The 26,205-nt window shown below is 36.8% G+C and overlaps 1 protein-coding gene across 4 annotated transcripts in view; it reads right to left on the bottom strand.

Moving 5' to 3' along the window:
* Positions 1-23,478: 23,478 nt before the first annotated feature.
* Positions 23,479-26,205, bottom strand: part of DRAM2 (DNA damage regulated autophagy modulator 2) — a 49,024-nt gene continuing 46,297 nt past the window's right edge. For all 4 annotated transcript variants that reach the window (XM_044672309.1, XM_044672307.1, XM_044672308.1 and 1 more), the window contains 2 exons: positions 24,259-24,351; positions 23,479-23,776 (listed from right to left, as the gene is read on the bottom strand). In XM_044672309.1, the coding sequence (XP_044528244.1) occupies positions 23,669-23,776; positions 24,259-24,351 (201 nt within the window). In that variant the 3' untranslated portion in view covers positions 23,479-23,668. The remainder of the gene's footprint in view (positions 23,777-24,258; positions 24,352-26,205) is intronic.

A 26,205-nucleotide genomic window follows, 5' to 3' on the forward strand; every position in this document is an offset into this window, starting at 1 on the left:
GGACCCAGTCTTGTAGAGACCTTAATGGAACTCTACAGAGTAGGGACAAATAGAAACTCTTGGAGCTATACAAGCCTCATGTAGTTTATTCAAATCAATATCATATGAACAATAGTAGGTTGCAGAGCTTCTCTTTTATGCTTTTCCTGTATGGAAACTAACTGGAAGCAATTTATTTTCACCTGAGAATAAACCTAGCGCATTTTTGCTGTCCTTATCCAGGGTCCTCTGAACTCTCTTTGATAGTGCCATTATCTGTTGGGAATAAACTGAAAAGAAACCAAGTGGTGACAAGTGATGAGAGATTAATTGTTAGAAAAATGAGAGTCTAGCTCACTCATTCAAATCTTAGAGAACAAAGCGATTGGGAAGAATCCAGATGATTTAGACAAAGTCTAGAACAAGCCTCTGACATTTACTTCATATTATAAAAAGGATGCCCAAAAGTTCGTTGAACTTTTTTTTTTTTTGAGAACTCACATTCCTCAGCTGGGTATTCTGATAGCACATATTTACCAAATCCTCCACATTTCAAGAGAGTATAAAAATAGGCCAAAGCCATGGAAGACCTAAAGTCTGTTATCTTGGCTATTTATGATCTGATGGTATCATAATTGCTTACCTGTTACTAGATCATTGTTGGTACTGAATGGATAGGATAACGCAGGGTCATGTCCAGAGTCATATGTCACCCTTTACCTAAAATTGCTTCTTATGCTTTGAGTGATGAAAGATGATACCTCTAAAAGGAGGGCTTTTGCTATAAAATATAAATTATGCAGTCAAGATTTCACTAGCCAGGAGGCAAAGCCAAGATGGCAGAATAGAAAGAAGTACAGCCAAGCTTTACTCCAAAACATTTTTACATTAAGAAAATGCCCCACATTGAGTCTTGATTGGGAAATTCAAGGAAAAAAAACTCACAGTGAGTAAGTTTTATAGTTAGGTAAATATAGGGATTGAGAGAAGTCAATGGACATTAAAGACAGGGACTATCCAGGAATTGGCATTTAGAGCATTCCAGTGTGGGTAAAAGTATGTGCATTAGGGCAAGAAAAGGTTCCAGATCCAACACAGGGTACCTAAACTTGTACAGAATGCAGTTGTTGGTGCTCAGAGCAGAGAAAACCCATAGGCATGTTGCTCAGACCTAAATTCAGATCAGGAAATGTCACAGTCCTGGACAGGGGGACAGAACTCATACTTTTCCTGCCAAAAAACCAATCTGTGAGCACTGCATATTTGCAGTCCCCTAGCCTAAGCTGGTTACTGAAAGCCTAAAATAATACAACACACAATGCCCCAAGAAATCAGTAGCAGAACCATCCCAGACAGTTCCTCCTGAAGTATGTAGAGCCTATCCCTGACATAAAATCTGCAAAAAAAGAAGGAAGGACAGAAGGAAGGAAGGAAGGAAGGAAGGAAGGAAGGAAGGAAGGAAGGAAGGAAGGAAGGAAGGAAGGAAGGAAGGAAGGAAGGAAGGAAGGGAAAAGAGGGGAAGGGAGGGAGGAGGGAGGAGAAGAGAGGGAGAAAGCTATAATTGTGACAGGGTCACAAGATAAAATAAAGTGAATGACTACAATAGAGCTACAAGCAATGTCTTGGAGATACAAGGCACATTTTGGCTACAAGTTCAACTAGAATTTCTGGAAGAGATGAAGCAAACTTTTTAAAAATTTCCATGGTTACATGATTCATGTTCTTTCTCTCCCCTCCTCTATTTCCCCTTCCTTAGCCAATGAGCAATTCCACTGGGTTTTACATGTGTCATTGATCAAGACCTATTTCCATATTATTGATATTTGCACTAGGGTGATTGTTTAGAGTCTACATCCCCAATCATATCCCCACTGACCCATGTGATCAAGAATTGTTTTTATTCTGTGGCAAACATTTTTTTAAAGAATTTAAAGTAAATGAAATAAGAGCATGAGAGGAAAATGTTGGGAAAGAAATGAAAGTTATGAAGAAAGAACTGGATAGGAAATTGACAACTTCACACAAGAGGAATACAACTGTCCTCAAGCATCAAACTCCCTCAAAATTCAAATGGTCCAAATAAAAGATAATGACTCCATGAGACAATAAATAACACAAGTTCAAAACACTAAAAAAATGGAACAAAGTATAAAGCATGTTATGCCAAAAAACAAACTGACTGGAAAACAGATAAAGGAAAAAATTAAGAATCATTGAATTTCATGAAATCCATGGCAAAAAAACCCACCATTCTACAAATATCATACTTCAAGAAATCTTAAAAGAAAACTGTTCAGATTTCTTTGAACCAGAGAGAAAATATGGAAATAGAAAGACTTCACTGGCTACTCCCTGAAAGAAATTCCAAAGTGAAAATTCTTAGGTACTTTAAAGCCAAAATCCACAACTTCCATATCAAAGAAGAAATTCTATAAGCAGTCAGTATGAAAGAATTCAAGTACCAAGGAGTAACAGTCAGAATTACACATGATTTAGTAACCTCTATTATTAAGGAGTAGAGATCTTAGAATATGATATTCCAGAAGATAAATGATGCAGCATTATAGGCAAAAATAATTTACCTCAGCCAAACTGAGTAAAAAATCACAGAGGGAGAAACATAAGCCTTTAATGAAATAGAAGATTTCCAAATGTTCCTGATGAAAAGACTAGAGGTGCATACAAATTTTTAAGTACAGGAGGAACAAAAAGATAAATAAGAAAATAATAATAGGTGACCAAAAAAGGATAATTAGTTATATTCTTATATGAAGAGATGATACATATATCCCCTCTGAACCTTATCATCACCAAACATCATTTAGTCTAATTAGATAAAAGTTCTAGTTTTGGAACATAATGTAAAGGGAAAAGAAGAGGAATTTAGTTGGGGGTGAGGTACAGGAGACAAAGAATGGAGAAAATTATCTCACATAATTTTGGTGGAGAAGTAGAATTCTATAGAAACAAGGAGGAAGAGCTAAGGGGAGCATGTCACATTTGCATCTGACCGGTCAAAAAAGAGAAAAATACACATACATATATGGTTGAATACATATGTATGTATGCACATACATATGCATATATATTTTTTACTTAAGAAAATAGGAAGTGAAACAGAAAAAAGAAAGGGGAGAATAAGAAGGGGGTAGATTTAGGGAGAAATTAGTCCCAAGTAAAACAATGGATTTACTAAAATATACATAGCAGCTCTTTTTGTGGTAATAAAAAATTAGAAACCTAATGACCAGGGTGTCCATAAATCAGAGAATGGCTGAGTAAGTTATGGTATGTAAATGTGATGCAAAACTATCATGGCATGAGAAATGATGAAAGGGATTGTTTTAGAGAAAAATATGTAGGAACTGGTGCAGAGTGAGGAGAGTAGAACCAAGAAAATAGTTCTGTATAGATTTGTCTCCAGGCTACATTCCAGACTTTATCCTGTCTCCTCATTTGGTACATAAGCCTATTCCATCTTACTCCATTTTCAACTTCCTTTTATGTTTGTCTTCCTCCATCAGAATGCAAGTTCTTGAGGGGTGGCATTAAGATGGCAAAGGGAATTGCACATTTTTGCTAAATTCTCCTGACCCAATCATCTAAGCAACTTTTAAAAAGATGTTTCAACTGAAATTCTGAGAAAGGTTACAAAAGTAACAGAATCTCATTTTTCCAACCCAAGAAAGTTAAAGACAACCAAAAGAAAGGTCTGCCTGACATTGGGGTTGGAGCTAACTAGGAGCATATTGTAGCAGCAGGGTGGCACTATTACTAAGCCCCTAGAGAGGGAACTAAACACCTAGTCAGAACATGTTATAGAGGACTCCTATGCTAGCACTGGATGCAAGACTAGGCACCATTTGAAGTTTCTTCACTCATTATCTAATTTGGGATAACAGTTTTAGGATGGAAGAAGCAGTTATGGTTTGTAGCTGTGAGAGAGCAGAAGCCCTACCTGGGTAAAAATAAGAGTGGAGATCAACAGGATAGTGACCAGAACTCTCTCCAGATCATACCACTTTGGAAGCACCAAAAGGCTCTAGGCCCCCAAAACTTACCAGAGAAGCCTAGGCTAGCTATCCCTCCCAGAGGTATGCAAAGCCCAGTTCTCACATAACGTTCAAAATCAAGAAATAAATTGGAAAAAATGAACAAATGACAAAAAAGAATCTAATCATAAAAAAACCTGCAGAGACATGGAAGCTCAAGACAGAAACTCAGAAGACAACTTGAAAATGTCTTATGGTCAAAACTTTAAAGAAAAATTCAGATTAGGCAAAAGCCCAACAAGAATTTCTAGAAGGGCAAAAGGAAAAGATTTTTTTAAAGAACAATTTTTTTAAATTAAATGAAAATGGTAGAGGAAAAATTGAGAAAAGAAATTAGACCAATGCAATAAGATTATGAAAAGAGACATAACAGCTTGGTAGAAGAGAAACAAAACAGTACTGAAGAAAATACTTCTTAAACATTATAATCAATTAAGCAAAAACCAGTGACTACAGGAGACATTCAGAAATAATAAAACAAAGTTAAAAGATAAACAAGATATAGCAAAATGTAAGATATCTCTAGAAAAACAATTGACATGGAAAATGGTTTGAGAAAAGATAATTTAAGGATTACTAGACTACCAGAAACAGGATAAAAATAAGGCTAGAGATCATAAGAATTTTAAAGGAAAATTGCCTAGATATAGAACCACAGGGCAAAGTAGAAATTAAAAGAATTTACTGATCACTCACCTCCTGAAAGAGATTGCGAAATAAAAAAAACTCCCAGGAATATTGTAGCCAAATTTTCATGATCATTTTTTAAAAAAGAAAACTTTTGGGTTAGAATTCAGATTGGAGGGGGAAACTGAAAAGAAATGGGTTTTTAGTTAAATATGTGCTTAATATTCAATGTGAAAAAACATTTTATACAATTATGACAATAATATAAAGACAAACAGCTTAGAAAGTCATAGAAATTGATCAGTGTAATGATCAACCACAATTCCTTAAGACTCTTGATGAAACATGATCTCTCTCTAGATAGAAAAATAATAAACTGAGAGATTTTTTAAGACACTTTTGGGATATAATCAAGCTTGTAATTGTTTTTCCCCCCTTTATCATTTGGAGAGTGTGAGAGAAGTAGGAAGGAGAAAAGTAAGATTTTGGTTGATTGAAAACAAAAAGATTTAATTAATTTTTTTTACTATTTATTTGGTTTTAAGTATTTTTCCATAGTTATATGATTCATATTCTCTTCCTCCCCTCTCCCTGAGCTGACAAGCAATTCCACTGGGTTATACATGTATTATCACTCAATACCTATTTCTATATTATTCATTTTTGTAACAGAATAAGAAATTAATTAAAAAAAGATTACCTTAAATTGGAATACATGCATATTTGATGGAGTTGTGAACTAATCCAACCATTCTGGAGTGCAATTTGGAACTATACCCAAAGGGCTATAAAACTGTGCTTACCCTTTAATCCTGTAATATCACTACTTGGTCTGTATCCCAAAGAGATAATTAAAAAAGGGGAAAGGACCTACTTGTACAAAAATATTTATAGCAGTTTTTTTTTTGTGTGTTGACAAAGAATCAGAAATTGAGTGTTTATCCATCAATTGGGGAATAGCTAAACAGATTATGGCACATGTTTTTAACGGAATATTAATGTGCTATGAGAAATGATAAGCAAGATGATTTCAGACAATAAAGATAAAATAAAAAAAGTAAACAAACAACAAAAAAAGATTGCCTTTAGCAGGGTTCCTGAAATGTTAGTGCCTTTATAGTTTCTACTTTGCTAGAAGTTGAGGGCTTTCATTCTAACCACTCTATCTGTGTTGACAAATATGTGGCATGTGTGCCCCGGCATGCCGGAGGGGGCTGCTCCATTTCCCCTCTCTACCCTGCCTGAGGACATTTTTTACATGTCCCGCCCATCTATCCAGCTGCCCAAATCAAGAACTTTCTCTCTCCACTCTCTGGGGTAATGGGGCAGGGGAGGCTCATAGGCAGCTTGAAGGTACAATTTGGGCACATGATCTCTAAAAGGTTTGCCAATGCTGCTCTATATGCTATCTCCTACAATAGCCCTATGGGCATAAAAGTCTCATAAGGAACACCATTTTGCCTCATTCACTAATAACTTTGCCTGCTATGAAAGACTTTGGTAAAATTATGCAAATGGACTTGGGCAAAAATATTAATCTGGCAACAAAGAATACTCTGTAGGATGGGAGTCTCAGAAAGCTCATCCAGTGCTATGAACTTCATGTATGGTGAAAGAGCCTAGAGTGATCAAATGGATAAAACCTTTATTTACCCTGACTCCTGTGATATGGCCATGAGTTTGACTTTATGGACCTAGTGAAACAGGAATGGACAATAAAAGTTTCTCCCTTTTGAGGCCAGAACTAATGGAAAAATTTTGCTAATATATCCACCCACTATTTAGTTTTTCATGATGTAAGAAAGCACTCATTTGAGACATCATAAGTCCCTCTGCTGAACTGAATGACATTCTTATGAAAATAATAGGGATTGGAAGGTGGATCAATTGCAAATCTGTTTATAGAAGATATAATATTTTCCCTTTAAGGTGGCTGGAATTCATTCTGGAATGCTTTTTTTGAGACATCTTTGTCATTATTATGCCCAAATACTGGGGTTAGGTGTTCCACATCTTAGAAACATGTCTACTATAAATGTTGCTGCTCTAATGTATTTAACAGGTGTTTCTGTGGAAGGCAAACATTGACTAAGGAGGGCTTTTCTTTATTTCAGTTGGAAAGAGGAGGAATTGATCTTTCTTAGACCACTCATTTCACCTCCCACATACCTGACTCTAAAATATTACCTTCTCTTTATCCATTGCTCTCTCTAATCCTTCTTCATAATAGGTACTAAAGATTAGCTGAAGATTTTGAAGTTCAAAGTCACCTGGCTATGGCTAGAACAAAGCATATATGGCTTTGGTCTAGGATAATTGCATAGATTCACATAGATTCCTTTCTCTGCTTTGGAGAATTTAAAAATAGAAGTCATTAATTTTAATACTACAATCATTCTCTCATACCTAGGTAATTTACAAAGCCCATACTTGGGAAAACTCCCAATTTTTCACCATAAAAATATCCAATCTGTATAAATTCTGTGTATTCAACTTAGCTAATTGCATCCTACAATTTGCACTGTGTATTCAATTAAAAGTACAAATGAATTTAAACCAACTAACATCACTTATCTTTATCTAGAGAAAGTCAGCTTTAAAGTGTTATTTAAACCAGCAAATAAACATCTTAAAAGAAAAACATAAAAATCTAGATTTAAATAACTACTTTTTCCAATAAGAAAGAAGGTAGAGATACCTCTTTTTATTCTTTAGAACACATTATTCCATTCCTTTCTTTAGTTTCTGGTGTGTGAGAATAGCCTTGAGTTATTTGATTTCCTTTCCTTTCCATCTGATTGTCTTTCTCTTGATTGTTTGCATAATGTGTTTGTCATTGGAATCTTAAAAATTATTCACTACATATCTTGTAGTTTGCAGCAAGGTTTTTTTTCCTGAATATGCTCTGTGCATTCTTTTTTATTGACATTTTGTTTTCTGTGTTCAGAAATTCTAGGCAGTTCTCTTGCATTACCTATAGCATTATAGTACTCAAGTTTTTTGACAATGTATTATTTTGAGAACTATGATCCTTAAGTTCTAATGAGCCATTCTTTGAGATAAATATATTGCTTCTATAGAAAACATGTTCTCTTGATGTTGATTTTTTCCCTCTTCTTCCATGCTGTCCTTTGCTTCTGTAAATTTATATTACTTATCAGTGGTTTTTTTAGTTTCTTTGTAGAGACTCATCACTGTGGATTAAATTTTTTTTATTCTGACAATTATTTCCATTGTGCAGGCCATAAATTCTGCTTTCATTATTTCTCTTGAATCATTTCAGAATATCTTGCTGTGGTTCCATGCTCTTTTTAGAATCTTAGTATCCTCTGCCTTGTCATATGTGTTAGTTCATTTCTGTTTGTCTTGAAATATGTATTCAGAACTGTTTGGACTTATTTAAATGTCCTGAGAGGCATCTTCTCATATGTTATTAATATCATCCTTTTGGCTTATATGTATATATTCAAGGTTTTAAACTTTTTTTTCCTCTTGGGATCTTCAATAATTTCAGTATTTTCCCTTATAACCCTCTATCTTTTTAATTCTGATCCCCCCTCCCCCATCCTATACAGGGCATGGGTCTGAAAGTTGGTCTTAGTCAATTTCCAATGTTGGGAAATTAACTTTTCACCAGCCTCAGTCCCTGTCCCAAGTGACTTCTTGGGTTATAATACTGGCACAGCTGAAATGACAGTCCCTTCTTTCAGATCTGGTACAGCCTCCCAGACATGATGGTGACATGCTTCACTTTCCTTTGTTCTTTAATACTCTGGCTGAGTGATGATATAAATCAGAATGTTGCTGTAGTGATCAGAGCACATTTTTGGTTTCCTAGATCTCAACCTCCTCCCTAAGTGGCATGGGGTGGGGGAGGGATGGAATGTTGAATTCTGTTGCTTGTTGATGCAAAAGTATGAACAATGGATGGTAGAAGAGCCTGCAGTAGCAACAAGGAATTTGCTGAATAGATCCCGTAACATAAGCCTATGAGTTAGGCTATGCTCCCTTGTTAGATCAGAAGAGCTGGTAAGGAGACAGTGCTGAGACAGTGTTTGAGAGATTAGGAGAGTCTTCTCTAATATTAATTCACTAGGTTACTTAATTGGTATTTTTGTTTTCTTAGTTGTGGAGAAAGCTGTTATTACTTTCCTTTTTTAGCATAATTTTTATCAGGTACTTTTGAGAATTTGTGAGGAAAAAATAAAATTTCTAACCCTCTTTCATGTTTGTTGCATGACCCAAGATTCCTCCAATTAGTTCTAATCCATTTTCAATGGTCCTTTATTGAATATAATTTCATCAATAAGTGGTAATTAAAGGATGTGTGGATTTTCTGCTTTTCTGCATAGGTTTGTAATATTTTTCCTTCTGTAATATAGTCAGTTTTTTGGTAATGTCTCATGGAATAGAGAGAATATATATACTCCTTACTATGACCATTCAGATATTACTATTTCTAACTTTCCTAAAATTTTATTCAAGTCTCATTTTTTCCTTTAATATTTTTATTTGATATCTCTAGATCTTGGATACAATGAGATCTTCAATTATAATATGTATACCATTATTAATTCCATTGCTTTTTTTTTACTTCAATTGAAGTATCAGATTTTGCCCCAGCCCCTTACCTTCACTCAGTGTGTATCACTTTGCTTCAAATGTATTGTTGGATTCTGATTATTAATCCACTCTGCTGTTTCTGTTTTATTGGTGGATGAATCCAATTCACATTCAGTTATGATTACTGTATATTTCCTTTCATCTTCTTTTCCCCTTTTTCTCTCTTCACCCTTTTCCTCCTCAAAAGTGTTTTGTTTCTCAACAAATTGGGGGGAAAATCTATGACAAAAACCTCTGACAAAGGTCTAATTTCTCAAATTTATAAGGAACTAAATCAATTGTATAAAAAAATCAAGCCATTCCCCAATTGATAAATGGGCAAAAGACATGAATAGGCAGTTTTCAGATAAAGAAATAAAAACTATCAATAAGCACATGAAAAAATGTTCTAAGTCTTTCATAATTAGAGAAATGCAAATCAAAACAACTGTGAGGTACCACTTCACACCTAGAAGATTGGCTAATATGATAGCAAAGGAAAGTAATAAATGTTGAAGGGAATGTGGCAAAATTGGGACACTAATGCATTGCTGGTGAAGTTGTGAACTGATCCAACCATTCTGGAAGGCAATTTGGAACTATGCCCAAAGGGCTTTAAAAGACTGCCTGCCCTTTGATCCAGCCATACCACTGCTGGGTTTGTACCCCAAAGAGATAATAGAGAAAAACACGTGTACAAAAATATTCATAGCCATGTTCTTTGTGGTGGCAAAAAAATGGAAAATGAGGGGGTATCCCTTGATCAGGGAATGGCTGAACAAACTGTGGTATCTGATGGTGACAGAATACTATTGTGCTGAAAGGAATAACAAACTGGAGCAATTCCATGTGAACTGGAAAGACCTCCAGGAATTGATGCAGAGAGGAAGCAGAATCATGAGAACATTGTACACAGAGATGGATACACTGTGGAGCAATTGAACATAATAGACTTCTCTACTAGCAGCAATGCAGTGATCCAGGACAATTCTGAGGGACTTATGAGAAATAATGTTATCCACATCCAGAGAAAGAACTGTGGGAGTAGAAACACAGAAGGAAAACATATGATTGATCGCATGGTTTGATGGGGATATTGACTTTAAATGATCACTCTATTGCAAATATTGATAAAACAGAAAAAGGTTTTGATAAACAATACATGTAAAACCCAGTGGAATTGCTCATTGGCTCCAGGAGTGGGGAGGGAGAAGGGGAAGAAAAGAACATGAATCATGTAACCAAGGAAAACTATTCTAAATTAATTAAATAAAATTTTTTACTGTACACTGCCTTCCCCAATTCACCCTTCCATCAGTTCCCCCCTTTTCTTATCCCTCTCCTCTCTACTTTAATGTAGAGAAAGATAAAAGTTCAAGCCTTGCCCACACACCCCTATCTTTCCCTCCACTGTATAGCTCTTTCTCACCTCTTCATGTGAGATAATTTAACTGATTCTACTTCTCCCTTTCTTGCTTCTCTCAGTAAAATACTCTTTATTATCCCTTAATTTTTTTGAATATCATCCCATCATAGTCAACTTACTCCTGCATCTTCTGTCTAAGTATACTCCTTATAATTGCCCTAAAAATTCTAAAGAGTTACAAGTATCATCTTCCCATGTAAGCAGTTTAACCTTTTTGAATTCCTTATGGTTTATCTTTCCTGTTTACCTTTACATGCTTCTCTTCAGTCTTTTATTTTAAAACAAAATTTTCTGTTCAGCTCTGGTCTTTTCATCAGGAATGCTTGAAAGTCCTTTATTTCATTAAATATTAAATTTCCCCCGGAAGAATTATACTTAATTTCACTGGATAGGTGATTCTTGGTTGTAATCCTATATCCATTGTCTTTGGAAATATCATATTCTAACCCCTCTGATCATTTAATGTAGAAAGTTCTAAGTCTTATGTAATTTTGGTATGATTTCATAATATTTAGTTTGTTTGTTTATTGTTGCTTTCAGTATTTTTTCCTTGATCTGGGACCTCTGGAATTTGACCATAATTTTCCTGGAGTTTTTATTTTGAAATCTCTTTTGGGGATGATAAGTGGACTCTTTCAGTTTCCATTTTAATCTCTTGTTCAAGAATATCAGGGCAGTTTTCCTTGATAATTTCTTATATTATGATGTTCAGGCTCTTTTTTTGAGTATGTCTTCCATATAGTCCAATAATTCTTAAATTAACTCTCAGATCCATTTTCTAAGTCAAATACTTTTCCAATGAGATATTTTACATTTTCTTTTGTCTATTCATGCTTTTGATTTTTTTTGTTTCTTGATGTCACATGGAGTCAGCTTTCACTTACCTAATTCTAATTTTGAAGGAATTATTTTCTTCACTTCTCCAAGATGATAGTCCAATATGGGTTATACCACTGCTATCATGCAACACATATTTCAGTATTCCATATTTTGTACCTCCTTTTCCACTTGGCCAATTCTACCTTTTAATGAGTTGTTTTCTTCAGTGAATTTCTGTATATCTTTTTTGGACATGTATTTTGGGGCTTCCTTTACCAAGCTACTGACTTTATCTTTATGATTCTCTTGCATCACTCTCATTTCTTTTCCCAATCTTTTTTCTACCCCTCATGATTGTTAAAATCTTTTTTGAGCTCTTCCAGTCTTTTTGGGGTCTGATATCATTCATAGTTTTCTTTGAAGCTTTGTAGTTAACCATTTGGACATTATTTTCCTCCTTTTTAAGTTTTTTTGATCTTTCCTGTCACCACAGTAACTTTCTATGGTAACATTCTTTTGTTTGCTTGTTTCTTTGTTTTGCTCATTTTCCCCAGCATTTTCACAACTTTTAACTTTATGTTAAAGTTGGACTCTGCTCCTGGGGAGGAGGGAGTACTGTGCCAAGTCTCTTATGCTATGGGCACAGCAGCCTGGCTACTGACCTGTGCCAGGGTCCCAGGGTCTTACTGTTTGCTTGCTGAGGTGAGATCTGCTGCTGGCTTGCCTGGACATCTTTTGTGCTGGACTGTGCTCCCTTTTTATCCCAGTGAGATAGACCTTTCCTTTTAACCTGTCTTGGGCAGGAAAGCTATACCCTATTCTCAAAGAAAGGGGAATACTAGATAATGTTACTTGTTTTCTGAAGAACTTGTATGCAGGCAAAGGAGTATGATCAGGCTGTAATTTGTCAGATGGGCTTTATGCTGAGAATAGGTTTCACTCTCCCAAACCCAACTAGGTTTTTCAGTGGAATGTTTTGTTAGCCTTTCTTGGTCTAGCCCTGGGTCCCCTACATTCCTGAGGGGACCTCAAACTCCTGAGATTAGGCATCTATTAGATTTTTAAGGTTCACGAAGTTGGATCATCAGGGTCATTTCTTAAATCTTAGCATAAAGTGTTAAGGAACTCAAAGGCCCTGCACTTGGAACATCCTGCCTAATTACTATTGTGCTTTGCTAGTGACTGCGTAGAACTTCCAAGATCTAGTTCTAGAACTTTCTGGTCACTTTGTGACTCTTAGGAGAGCCTTCTTTTCTTGATGCCTCCAGGCACATAGCCTTGTAAGCATTCCTGGCCCATCTTTGGTTACACTTGAAAATTACTATATACTGGTGTTGGTTTTGCTGGAAGCTTCATTTCAGAGGGGAATTTCTGGATAAATTTTTTGTGCAGTTATGGGATGGAAGAAGTCACTCTAGTTTCTCACTGGATTTCTTGACCAATCTTCAGTCTGGTGTGAATGTCAGGGGCTTTTCTAGAGTGTTGTGGTTCAGTCATTTTCTGTCATGTTTGACTCTTCATTAACCTATTTAGGGTTTCCTTAGCAAAGATACTGGAGTGGTTTGCCATTTCCTTCTCTAGCCCATTTTACAGATGAAGTAATCAAGGATAAGAGCTTGAAGTGACTTGCCCAGTGTCGTCTTCCTGAATTCAGGCCCAGCACTGTCCACTGAGCCACTTAACTTCCCATTTTCTAGAGTAGATATATTCAAACTTGGTTGGGTGGTCTGCTTTTAGTTGGGGCAGCTATCTTGGCCAGAAGTCTTTCTTGACTTGTTTGGTGAGTCTTGAGGTTGATAATAGCTAAGATGATCAGTGGGATAGTAAATTAGGTAGGGAGGTAGATTATCTTGCAACCGTGGAATCCCACTTGAGATTATGTTGCATAAATCTGAGGATCATAATTTTGGAACCAATCAGTGTGGTTTTATGATTTTCCAACTGCATTCAGTAACACATGGAAAGATACAAAGGAGGTGCATGGCTGGAGTTTGTCAAGTCATGGTCAGCAGCAGTAAGACAACTTGGCAAGGGATTTTTGAGTATTATGTTGAACTAATTTACGAAGGTCAAGACAGACAAAGGATAAGTGATAGCCAGTACAAGAATGATGACCTGGGAAAGAATTGAAAGGTGAGGGAATGGAGATCATGGTGAATAAAAAAAAACAGGATTAGTGATCATAAGAAAGATAGAATAAAAAAAAAGATTATGGTCAATAGGATAGTAGTGGTTGATGGCAAGATTAAGTATATACACACCTCTGCATATTACTGAGTAAAGACTGGGAAAGTAAGTCATGGAAACTGCAAATTATGAAATTAGGAAGTTAGGGTACTTGAGGGTGCATATGTGTATATAAACAACATATGTACATAAATATGTATGCATGTATGTACATTGAGGTCCTCTAGTATGAGGGCACAAGTTGAGAAAGGTCTATGTGCCAGGAATTGAAAGTAATGAAAAGGACAAATCTTGGGAGTCAACAGAGAATTGGACACTAACTTTATATAGGAATGTAGTTGACAATGATGCTGAGAAATGGTGATAGGAGTCTGATGTGGCAATGGGGAGCAGGAAGTAGTCTACCTTCCCTACCATGAGAATACTGAGTCATAAGGTATGAATGAATTAAAGTCAAAAAGCACTTATAAGCAGCTATTATGTGCCAGGTTAAGCAACTCTGCTAAGTGCTGGAAATAGGGCTAAAATGACTCTGCCCTCAAGAAGCTCACAGTCTAATGAGGAGACTATATTTAAACAAGATACAGGATAGGAAAAATTGGAGATAATTTCATAGAGAAGGCACTAGTATTAAGAAGAACCAGGAAAAGATCCTTGTGGATATTGGGTTTTAGCTGAAACTCAAAGTAAGCCAGTACAGCATTAGGAGAGAATTCTAGAAGTGGAAGACAGTCAATGAAATTGCTTGGAGTGGGGAGATGGAGTGTTTTGAACAAGGAATAGCAAGGAGGCAAATGTCATGAGATCAAAGAGGATGTGGGGTGTGGTGAGGAATAAGATGTAAGGAGACTGGAAAAGTAGGAAAGAGTCAGGATATGAAAGGCTTTAATAACAAAATTGAGGATTTTGCATTTGATCCTGAAGGTTACATGGAACCCTGGAGTTTACTGAATGTAAGAGGAGACCGTTATGGTTAGACTTGTGCTTTAGGAAGATCATTTTGACAGCTGACAGCTGAATGGGGAGAGATGTGAGATAGGACAAACCAATAGGCTACTTCAGTAGTCCAGGCATGATGTGATGAGGTGACAGTGCCATTGATGAGAAGAGTACATGGATGAGAGACTGCAAAGTTGGAATTGATGGAATTTGACAACAGATTGGATGTGGGAGGTAGGGTAGAGAGCTGAGGTAATCCTCACTTGTGTTGTAAGCCTCACTGACTGGGAAGGTAGTGGCACTCTTGACAGTAATAGCAAAGTAAGGAAGAGAAAAGCTTTCTCAGAGAATTCCAAAAAATAGAGAAAAGGTTTAGGATGAAAGAATATTTGTTAATTGAAGAGTTGATATTCCAGAGGGCAGTGGAAGGGACAGGCAGGACTGTAAGTGAGACTCTGGGGGATGACAGTAAGGGAGTTTGTAGCAAGGGTTGGAGAACAGTACATATGCCTCTAAGGGGTTCAGAATCACTATAACAGGACGAATAGGAGGAAAAAGCAAACTCAAAAGCCTAGATAATCTAGGAATAAAATGAAAAGTCCAGTTGTAGACAAATTTGAAATGGCAAGCTATCACAGTAGGCATGAATAGCATAAATTGGAAGATGTGAAACTGAAACTCAGAAAAGGGCATTAACTACATAGACATAGGCAAAGGCTTGGTTCATTGATTCATTTAAAGTGTTTTATGAGATCCTACTATAAAAGATGCTAGGAATTAAATTTGTAGGGGAAAAGACAGAATGAGGAAAACATAGGACTGAGATACAGTGGTGGGGGGGGACGGTAGAATGTTAATTTATTATAGGGAAGATGGGAGTATTCTGAACAGTAGGAAGATCAGAATAGTGCAGCACCACTGAAGCAAAGAGAAGAGTTTTTGCAAAGATAGGCTGGTCAACAGTGTCAAATGTTTAGAAATAATTCAAAAGAATAAATTAAGAAAGGGCCATCAAAATTGGTTCTCAAAAGAGAATGAATGAGTTTTAAGGGTTTTAGTAGTGTGAGAAACAAAGCTAGATTCCATAGGACTCAACAGATAAATTGGAGATAGCATTAACTAAGTTGTTTCCCCTTCCACCAGGCAAAATTTGGTGATTAAGAAAAGCTATCTTTAATCAAGGGATGTTGGATGAAGATAGTAAAAAACCTGTGTATGTTTGTAGATAATGGTATAATACTCTATTACAATAATTAGCTTACTTTATAATTAGGGACAATGGCCCCAAAGGTCCATGAGGTTCTCTCCTCTTTGGTTTTGGGGAATTGCTTTACATGAACAATTAGGAGTTTGATCACAATTACTTCTAGTTAGGAAGATTCCTAACATTTAGGTAAAGACTGGGCACTCTAAGTTAACACCTAAATCTATCATTAATCCTTGCCTTCTTCATCATCACATCAAAATTCAGTTTATTACAACCATTTGTATAATGAAACAGATTGGCCGAGGTCTTTTCTGAAATGTCTCTAGAGTCTGATATCTTTTCCAATATCTCCTTTTTATGTCACAGCTCATTCCTACCTTTGCTCTTGAGGAGTGCACTTGCTGTTGCTCAGACTTTCCAGTTCCGGCTAACTCAGTGTTTTTCATATGTGACTCAGAGGGCATTGAAAAAAAATCTGTCCAAAATTCTTGTCTGAATTTCTTTCACTTTGTCAAATGTCTTTCAAAGACTTCACACTAAATCTAAGATCTATGAGTGAGACTGATTAATTGGTCATTCTATTATTTAAGTGGTTCAAATCCAGCCTAAGTATGAAAGATAATAGATTAAAATCCCTGCAAGATGAAGAGATAGAATGAACCAAAATTGGGGGGGGGGCTTATTCTTGGAAAGGAGGAAGAACATTTCTTTTTCCAAGAAAGGAGAGTGTGGAGGAAGAAGTAAAGATACAGAAAATTTTTGTGGTGCTGTGTCTAGATGCTGTGATTCTTCAAAGTCATAAGGAGTCTTGTTTTCATAGAATTATAGAAGACTGGAAGGCATTTAACCTTTTATTTAGTTAAACTCATTTGATAGATATGAAAGTTTTCCTTATCTATCAAAGACTATGCAAAGGAGCCAGAGAACCTTTACCATGTTTGAAGGGAGCTTTGGCGCCATCTAGTCCAACCCATACCTGTAATGAATCTCCTCTTCACTGGTCATTTAGCCTTTGATTGAAGAACTCTGGGAAAGGGGAACAAATGACTTCCTAGGGCAGCCTATTCTACTTGGATACTCTAATTGTTTGGAGGTTTTTCTTACCTTGGGCTCGAATCAGCCTTTTGGATACATCTACAAGTTGTTCCTAATTCTTCCCTCTGGGGCTAAATAGATCAAGTCAAATCCCTCTTGAATATGACAGTTCTTTAAATATATGAAAATATCTATCATGCCCCTCAGGTCTTTTCCGGGATCAACATGAACTTTTGACAGATATTCAAATGGCATGGTCTCAAAAGCATTTCACTATTTTAGGTCCTTCCTAGCTTGCCAAAGTCCTTCCCTGAAAGGAGTACAACACTACAAATGAGAAGGGTAGAATAAAGAGTAGCAAAATAGCATGGTGGTTATGATGCCCAACTTGGGGGTAAGACCTATTTTCTAATCTCTCTTCAGATACTTACTAGGGGTACACCCCTGGTCATAAGTTACTTGTTTATTTCTTCAACTAGAGATCTTTCTTCCAAGCTATTATTTTACTAATGACATTCTTGTTCAACCAGATATGAACACAGCTATACTACTGTCTACCAGACAGCTTATCCACAATGATAGTGTGAGATTTTGTTAAGTGCTTTGCTGAACATGTCCCACCTTTCTGTAGAATGGTGGGGGTTTACAGGTGGAAGATGTTGCCATATTCAGTTATGATCACTGTTTTGGTTGGTGTTGCTGGATTGTTCTGCTTTGTTATGAGAGAAGGCAGTCTAGAAACTGCTGTGAAGTAAAAATAAAAGACATCAATAAAACTCATTAAAATATTTTAACGTTCTTGAAAAGTAAATTACGTCCATGGTATTCCCCTGATAAAGCAATATAAAAATCCTGTTAGGAAAGGAAATGAGGTTAGATTGTTATTAATAAACCCATTCTTACTGACTACATATTTCCTTTCTTTAAAGAGCATGGAATCCAACTCCCTTATATTATATCTGGGAAAACTTTGGTTGAAAAGGTTAAGAGACTTGCCCTGAGATCAAATCCCAGAGCAAGTAAGCTTATACAATAGGATTAAGTTTGTAAAACAGGATTTTAACTCAGGTCTTCTTGACTTGAAGCCTAGTACTCTGTTCACTACACTACCTAGCTATGTCTAACTCTAGGTGATGTACTCCACATCCTGGATTTGGAGCAGGATAGGTCTAAATCAGAACAAACACAGGCATGCTGGGGGTGACAAACACTTCACTTACAATCAAGTGAGTTAATGCAAAGCACCCTGAAAATCTTAAATTGCTATTTAGATGCTATTGTTGTTGTTGTTAGTATTTATATCCCCTAAAGGTTAGTAGACAAAATCAAAGAAAACAAAGGGTTTAGGAAAGAAATGTCAAAACAGCAAAACTGTAACATATAACTTTTCAGGTCACTGACTATTCACTCCTATACTGTGAACCTTTTTTATTTTTATTTATTTATTTGGTTTTTTTTTTTAAAACCCTTGCACTTCAGTGTATTGTCTCATAGGTGGAAGATTGGTAAGGGTGGGCAATGGGGGTCAAGTGACTTGCCCAGGGTCACACAGCTGGGAAGTGGCTGAGGCTGGGTTTGAACCTAGGACCTCCTGTCTCTAGGCCTGATTCTCACTCCACTGAGCTACCCAGCTGCCCCCTGTGAAGCTTTTTTAAAAAATGGACCAGTTTGAAAACCACCTCAGGCTCAGATGCAACCTAAACTTCACTGAAATACTTCCTCCTTCTAGACAGTGGGGGAGGGGGGAAGCTTCCTGTAAGACTCAGCTCATATCTCATCTTTTGTCTGCAGGAGGCCTTTCAGTTTTCCTAGAACTAGTGTCTTCCTTACTCAGATTATCTTCTAGTGACTACTATCTTTTATGTACCTAGTTCTCTCCTGCTGGTATAATGCACACTTCTTGAGGGCACAAAAACTCCCTTCCTCACCCTGACTCCCAGCACGAAGTGTTTGGCATTTAGTTCTGGTCAACTGAAACTCCCCCATCCCAAGCAATATACAGATTCTTAATTAATGTTGTTTTGGGCTTAACCTTTTATGTTTTTCCTCCACAGCATTAGGAAACAAATTAAGGCATATGCGTGACATTTTTCTCTATATATATCTTCTTATGCCTAGAAGTGTTGCATAGAATCACAAATAATTTACCCTCAAGGATGGAACCTAGCTATTTTAATCAGATCAGCTTTCTTAGGCCAGAGATCACCCTTGCACTTTTACAGACTAATAAGCCAGAATATTCATCCTAGAGGTTTCTTGATATAGAAGCTTATCTCTAAAAAAAAAAAGCCTGTGTTAACTGCCCAGGATCAAGTAAAGACATGGCACTGCAGTCTAATTCTTCCTTTCCTGTTCTTGTCATCTTTTAAAACCATCTAGTAAAATCCAGGAAAAAGCACACCATCATCAAATTGCTTAAAGACAACCTTTTTAACATTCAGCAAACTTTTCTGGGGAACTTGTCATCTTTTCTGGTATTGGAAATGTTATTCATATATGACTGTGGGTCAGTGGAAAAGTATTTATGGAGTCTCAGGCAGGCAGTTTACAGCCATGAGTACAGTATCTCAGTGAAGGTTAAGTCACATTCAGAGATCCACCCAAGAAAAAGCACTGCCTTTTCAACCAGGATAATTTAGGAAGAAACTGTAGAAATGGAAGCAAGGAATTAAGACACAAAGATCAATCACACAGGAAACAGGTTTGGAGTGGTCATGGCTATCAGCAATGTTTACGTTTCATCCCTTATGACTACAAGCTATTTTTACACAGGGTTGCTATTTCTCTCTATTTGGTCTTAATAAACCTTGCTGAGTTGATGAAACAACTAGGAAATTACCTTTCTTCACCTCACACTTAACCCAGTAATTTTTATTTCGCATCTCCCACTTCTATCTTGGGCCTTGAAGCAAGTGTTAAGGAGCAAATGTGGTTAACCTCCATAACTGGGAAGTCAGGGAATCCACTAGTATTAGGTATCTGTTGCCATCTTCATTAACTTAAATTAAGTCCTTGCTCTTCTGCAATTTGTGAAAATATTGTTGTGATAAGTACTGCTGTGGTAAGTGAAGCCCTATAGAATTAATCTACTAGTCCTTTCCAGATTATTATTGCTTCTCTCAATTGTGCATAAAGAGATGCTTAGAGGGAAGGCATGATTATCCTTTGCCACACTCATCTCAAAAGGTTAGGGATCTATTCCCAAACCTAACATTCAATAACTCATTAAATGCTATTTATTTAAACTTTCTTTTTGAACACATTCTTGTTTTTAGCCTTTATCATTCCCAGGAATAGTAAGTTCCATAAATTTATTGCATGTTCTTCAAAGCATCCCCCCCCCCCTTTTTTTATTGGTCCTATACCTATCTCTTTCCTTTAGAAGTAGAGCTTCAATATTTCATGAGAACACATCACTGTCTATATATCCAGAGCATTCAGGATTTCACAAACTGACCACACTTTCCCCCTCAGCCTTCATTCTTTCCAGACTAGAGACCCATTTTTTTTAAAGCTATCTTCATATAGAAGCCCTTCCCTCCTGGGATCATCCCAGCTGCTTTTCTCTGGACCTTCTCTAGCTCACTTGCACCTTTCTTGAGGAGGCACCAATCAGAACCATATTGTGAATTCCAGATGTAGAATTGGGTTTTTTTTTTTTTTAAACCCTTGTACTTCGGTGTATTTTCTCATAGGTGGAAGATTGGTAAGGGTGGGCAATGGGGGTCAAGTGACTTGCCCAGGGTCACACAGCTGGGAAGTGGCTGAGGCCGGGTTTGAACCTAGGACCTCCTGTCTCTAGGCCTGACTCTCACTCCACTGAGCTACCCAGCTGCCCCCATAGAATTGGGTTTTTACTTACATGGGGTGGACTGTTTCCCTTATGATATAAGGACTTTACTGACCTTCCTTAAAGGGACATAATACTGGGAACATCTTTAATAGTCTCTAGTTGACTCCTTAGTCCTCTCTGTGGATTTTAATGAAAGCTCACATCTTAGGGGTAGAGCATGAAATACCTTTCTGAAATGCTTACTTTACATGCTTGCCCATACTAAGGGCTCAAATGCCACCTTTGTGACCACTCGTGGAGGTCTGTGAGCTATTTTTGTAGGTTTTTCTGATTTCTTTGGTATTTTAGTGCTCAGAAAAGTTTGGTATTATATAAATCTGGGAGATTTCTATGTTAACTTCTAGAAAGTTCACTGAAATGTTAAGTGAAGAATGTACAAACTCTACCACAAAAATTTCTTGATAAAACATTTTTTGTCCTTCAATGCCCTTGTCCTTGGTTTTCTGCTTTCTTTAAAACAACAACAAATCCTTTCCTTCTTTCTTAGAATTAATACTGTGTATGAGACCAAAGCAGAAGAGTGGTAAGGGTTAGGCAATGGGGTTTAAGTGACTTGCTCAGTCATTCAGCAAGGAAGTGTCTGAGGCCACATTTGAACCCAGGACCTCCTGCTGTTTTCTGCTTTCAAACTAGTTTCTTTCCAGTAACAAATCCACTCTAATTCCCTAGTAAACTTTTAAGTAAGTAAATAAATATATATCTAACTGATATTAAAAAATGAGACCTGGGCCAAGGCTTTTTGAGCCTGGGTCCCTACAAGAGAATGTTGGGTGACTGGGTACCTGATGTGAAATTCAAACACATCTTTATTTACTCAAAGCGATGTGGGGAACAGATATTATTAGTTCAATGTAAGGAAGAACTTTCTAATAAATACAGCTGTTCAAAATATGGAATAAAGTGGTCATTCCTTCATGAGACAGCTTGTCAGTGGAATCATTCAACTCAACTGGATATTTATCTGTCATGAAGCTTCAGAGGGATTCTGACACCGAGTAAACTTCTTAAATTCTTTCCAACTTGAAAATTTTATGATTTTACATTGATGGTCACTGATGGTCTTACTTCAAGTAGATTCTATCACTGTAAGGAGATGACTGTCTTTTGAAAGCAGAAGTATAATTAGGCTTAGAACATACATAACTTTGAATTCCTTCCTGTTATAAATGCTGGTTTCATTTGAAGACTTGCAATATGTATCCATGAGGTAAAAGGCAACTTTGTCTCCATAATTTCACTGGCTTTGCAAAACAATTTCTATGTTTTTGTGCCTAAGGGTTGTTATTTCTCTTGCAACAGTCTACCCCAATGCAACTCTCAGAGGAGCTCATTTTCTTCTCTCAATTCTTCATCTCTTGAGAATGACTAAGGATCTTAATAATATATGATTTGCTTGTCCTAGAAGCCTTGAAAACTCAGGTATAGATTCAGATATGAAATGAAATGTAGAAGAGGAAATTGGTGTATCATAACTATTCTCCATCTAGTTTTCTTTTCTGTTGTGCTTAGCTCTTTGGAAGTCATACATGGTTTCTGTTTGTTTTAAAATCCTTATCTTCTAGGGGGCAGCTAGGTAGCTCAGTGGATTGAGAGCCAGGCCTAGAGACAGGAGGTCCTAGGTTCAAATCCGGCCTCAGACACTTCCCAGCTGTGTGACCCTGGGCAAGTCACTTGACCCCCATTGCCTACCCTTACCAATCTTCCACCTATACGTCAATACACAGAAGTTAAGGGTTTAAAATTAAAAAAACAAAACAACAACAACAACAAAAAAATCCTTATCTTCTGTCAAAAAATCAATATTGAGTATTGATTCCAGGGCAGAAGAATGGTAAGGACTAGGCAATGGGGGTTAAGTGACTTGCCCAGGGTCACATAGCTAATAAAAGTGTTTTGAGACCAGATTTGAGGATCTCTGGTCTCTCAGCCTGGCTCTCAATCCACCAAGCCACCTAGCTGTTCCACCTCATACACAGATTTGGAACATGATATTTTAAAGAAACCTCTTTAGAAGGAATTACTGATTGCTTAAAACTTTTGAGCTCTTTTGTGATAGACACAGCATATTCCAGTGAAGAAAATATAGCAAAACTCTTTATCTATAGTAAACCTATTATTTCTTTTTGCTATAGTTGTATACCTCAGGTTAAGGTAAAATTCTCTGAAGCTGCTGTAAATATGCAAAGGAGGCAGTATTTATCTTGGGAAAATATCTAATATTTCATAGCAAAACCAAGGCAGTATCCATCTTCATGCAATGTTTAGACATCGGGAACTTTAGGCCTGTGGATCTATTGTCTTTTGTCTGGATCCAAGCTGGTTACACAGTGAAAAAAATCTCTGTTGGAGTGGATATCAGAAGCTTAAAGAATCTGGTTTCTTTATCTTTACATTACAGACTTTCCTGAGGCCTTGTGCAATTAGTCTATGATGCAAAAGAAGCATAACTAACAGGGCGTGGTACATCTAACTTTTTGGTTTTAGAGGAGATACTGACCAAACTCTAGGAAAAGGTTCCTTGAGTATTATTGGTCCTAGAATTCAAGTTTCTCACCTGTACCAGATACATGGAGTTCCAAACAAAACATGCACTGTCACGATCTGTAAGCTGTCAAAAATTGGTTTCTGAAGAATGTTCTGTGTGTTTCCAGTTGCTTCCGTTGCTTCCGTTTAAGAAGAAAAATTGCAATATTATAGTCCTTTGGTTTTATTTTCCAAAATTAAAAAAAAATTAATATGCTTTAAATGCTTCTCTTGATAATATTCTTTAAAATCACTCATCACATGGCTTACTACACAGCATTTGTATAGCATTATTAAGCAGTGTCTTTGATGGCCTTGATTAATTGGTTAGAAATTTGAAAGCATAGTTAAGTATTTTTCAGGAACAATCTACTAATCCCTGAGAATCATAATCATCACAGATATATCTTCTCCTTTTGTCATGAATCCTTTGAAAGCAGGTGGGTTCTTTCACTATTAATAAGGCAGGGGGAAGTGTCATAAAGAGTCAGTCCTTGTATATTAGCTTCTACCCGTAAGGAAATTTTCTGTAATACAGAAGAGAATTATAAATAGCTGTTAGGTCTAGACTGACTATGTCTCTGATATAGTCTTGAACATTAAGGAGTCACAAAAAATACATATAGACAATGTGAATGAAATAGTTGTTCTACTTCTAGATACCATCTTTTAGTAAAAAATTGGAACTATGAACTTCTCAGATATTGCAAGTTGCTTTTTAAAAACTAATATCCAGTAAAAAGAAGTATGGATACATATACTTTGTAAGTTTTGTTGGGGCTGATGCAAATGCAGTAGAACAAGGCAGCCTATTTTTGATGGCTGACCTTATTTACTTCCATGAAAACAGGAACTAAAGCTTTCTGAGATGCTAATTTTACAAAATGTTCTTTGTATGCATTTTAAACAGATTATAAGTTAATAATATAAATTACCTCTTCTTCAAACTGAGAGATATACTTTTGCAAAAATCTGATGCTATTATGTTTTATGTCAGAGGAATTCTTACCTGAAAATCACGAATATAAGTCAGAAAAAAACCAAAGAAAGAAAAAGACATGGACCATTCTGCTGCAGTGGTGATCATATGAAGTGCATAGCCCTTGAATTAAGGGGAAAAAATGGATTAATATGGTTAGATTTCAAAAGATATTGCCTTTCAAAGACTTACTTAAAATTCTTAGTTATCATTTCTTCTGTCTGAACAGAAAATCTTTATATCCAAGCCATAATACTATTAAATGGGGGCGGGGGGGGGGGGAGAGAGGTGGGGCAGAATGAGGAAAGAGGTCCAAAAGCTTCCCTAGACTCATTCTTAGGATTACAAGTGTGTAATTAGAACCTATTACCCTAAAAACTATGACTGCCTGGGGGTCCTTGTGAGCTGCTTTCATTGGGGCTGGTAAAGCATAAACACGCCCACCCCCCTTACCTTACACTGCTAACAGCTGACTGCTCGACAGCAGCCTGGTAAGCCGAGTGTGTGTGTAGGGTTTTTTTTTTTTTTAGTAGCAACAGTTATCCTCTAACCCTCCTGATTCTTTTCAGCTAAAGAAAGCTACCATCTTATAGCCCAGAATCCCAGAGTGTTGGAGGAAGTTAATAATTTCAGCTGTTTTTTAATTTTTTTATTAGAAGGTATTAATTATTGGGCTAAATTGAGAAAGTTTAGCCTTATCTTACTCCTAGAAGTCTGCTCTCTCTTTAAGGCCTTTCCTAAACCCCTACGTGGGTCTCAAGTATGGTAGCCGCTTAAACCCTTTTTGCTCTCTCAGACTAACTCAGCTAAGAGGAGTTTTTACCTTCATTTTGTCTAAAATAGAAAGCTTTTGTTTTCCCTTACTAACTTAGCCCAGACCACCCTCCACTCAAAGGCTGATTGGGGCTTGTCTCCATCTACTAGGCTTATGAGGTCTTTACTCCTAGCCAATACATACTAGGCTAGCACCACTTATTAAAAGGAAGTAGATTTGCAACCAATTTAATAAGTAGAATTGCAAGCATGGCCCAGTTTCCTGCCTGTATCAAACAGTCCCCATTCCAGGAGAGCATTACAGAGCTCGCATGGCTCAAAGTTTTGGTGTGGTCTTTTCTTACTATCATTCCTGGGTGCAGTTGTCCTTGCAATTAGCTCGAGTAGTCCTAAGATACATCCCCCTGCCATTTTGGCCTGCCCAGTCTCTGCAACACACCCAATATGGAGTTCATCCACACTATGCCCAGTGCAGGTATAGGGAACACTGGAGATTTGACCAAAGGAATCTAGATGGATGATGATACTGGTGAGGGGAAGGAACCTTAAAGAGTCTGGAGGTGAATTTTTAGCTTTTCAGACTCCACTGCTGTTTCAGTTTGCTCCCCTCCAAATAGTGAAGAAGTCTCTGTAACGCAGCTACTGGAATTGGAGAAGAAGACTCTTGAATTCAGTGCCTGTATCCTGTCATATATATTATATTTGCTGACTGTTTGTTTTAAGATTTAATTTTTTTTAAGTTCATATACTGATCTAATCTAATATCTTCTGTTATACTATGTTATTTTCAGCTACTGTGTTTTGGCCATTAGCTATATATGCTGTTACATTGTCTTTATTTGTATCTCCCCCTATGACTGAACTGGAGAAAATACCATTGTAAAAGACCATAAACAATTTGCCCAAACCCTTTTCCATGGCAAAACCATAGGTTCTTATGGATACTGGGTTTGTCACCAGATCCATTGAGGTCATATGTTGCCTAAACAGCCTTTTGTTCCTTTTTGCCTTTGTTAACTGTCACATAGATGTTGATGGATGGACTCCATCAAACTGCTTACAACCTGTATACAACTGTTGGGAGAATTTAATGACCTAAAAATTTTAATTGATTTTAAGAGGTCTTCATAAGTGATTTTATTTAGATATCTAATAGCACCATTACCTCTGACTGATCATTTGCCTGCCTTTGAGATGCTTGTA

Source organism: Gracilinanus agilis, chromosome 4 (genome assembly GCF_016433145.1).
Source record: "Gracilinanus agilis isolate LMUSP501 chromosome 4, AgileGrace, whole genome shotgun sequence".
Taxonomy (NCBI): Eukaryota; Metazoa; Chordata; class Mammalia; order Didelphimorphia; family Didelphidae; genus Gracilinanus; species Gracilinanus agilis.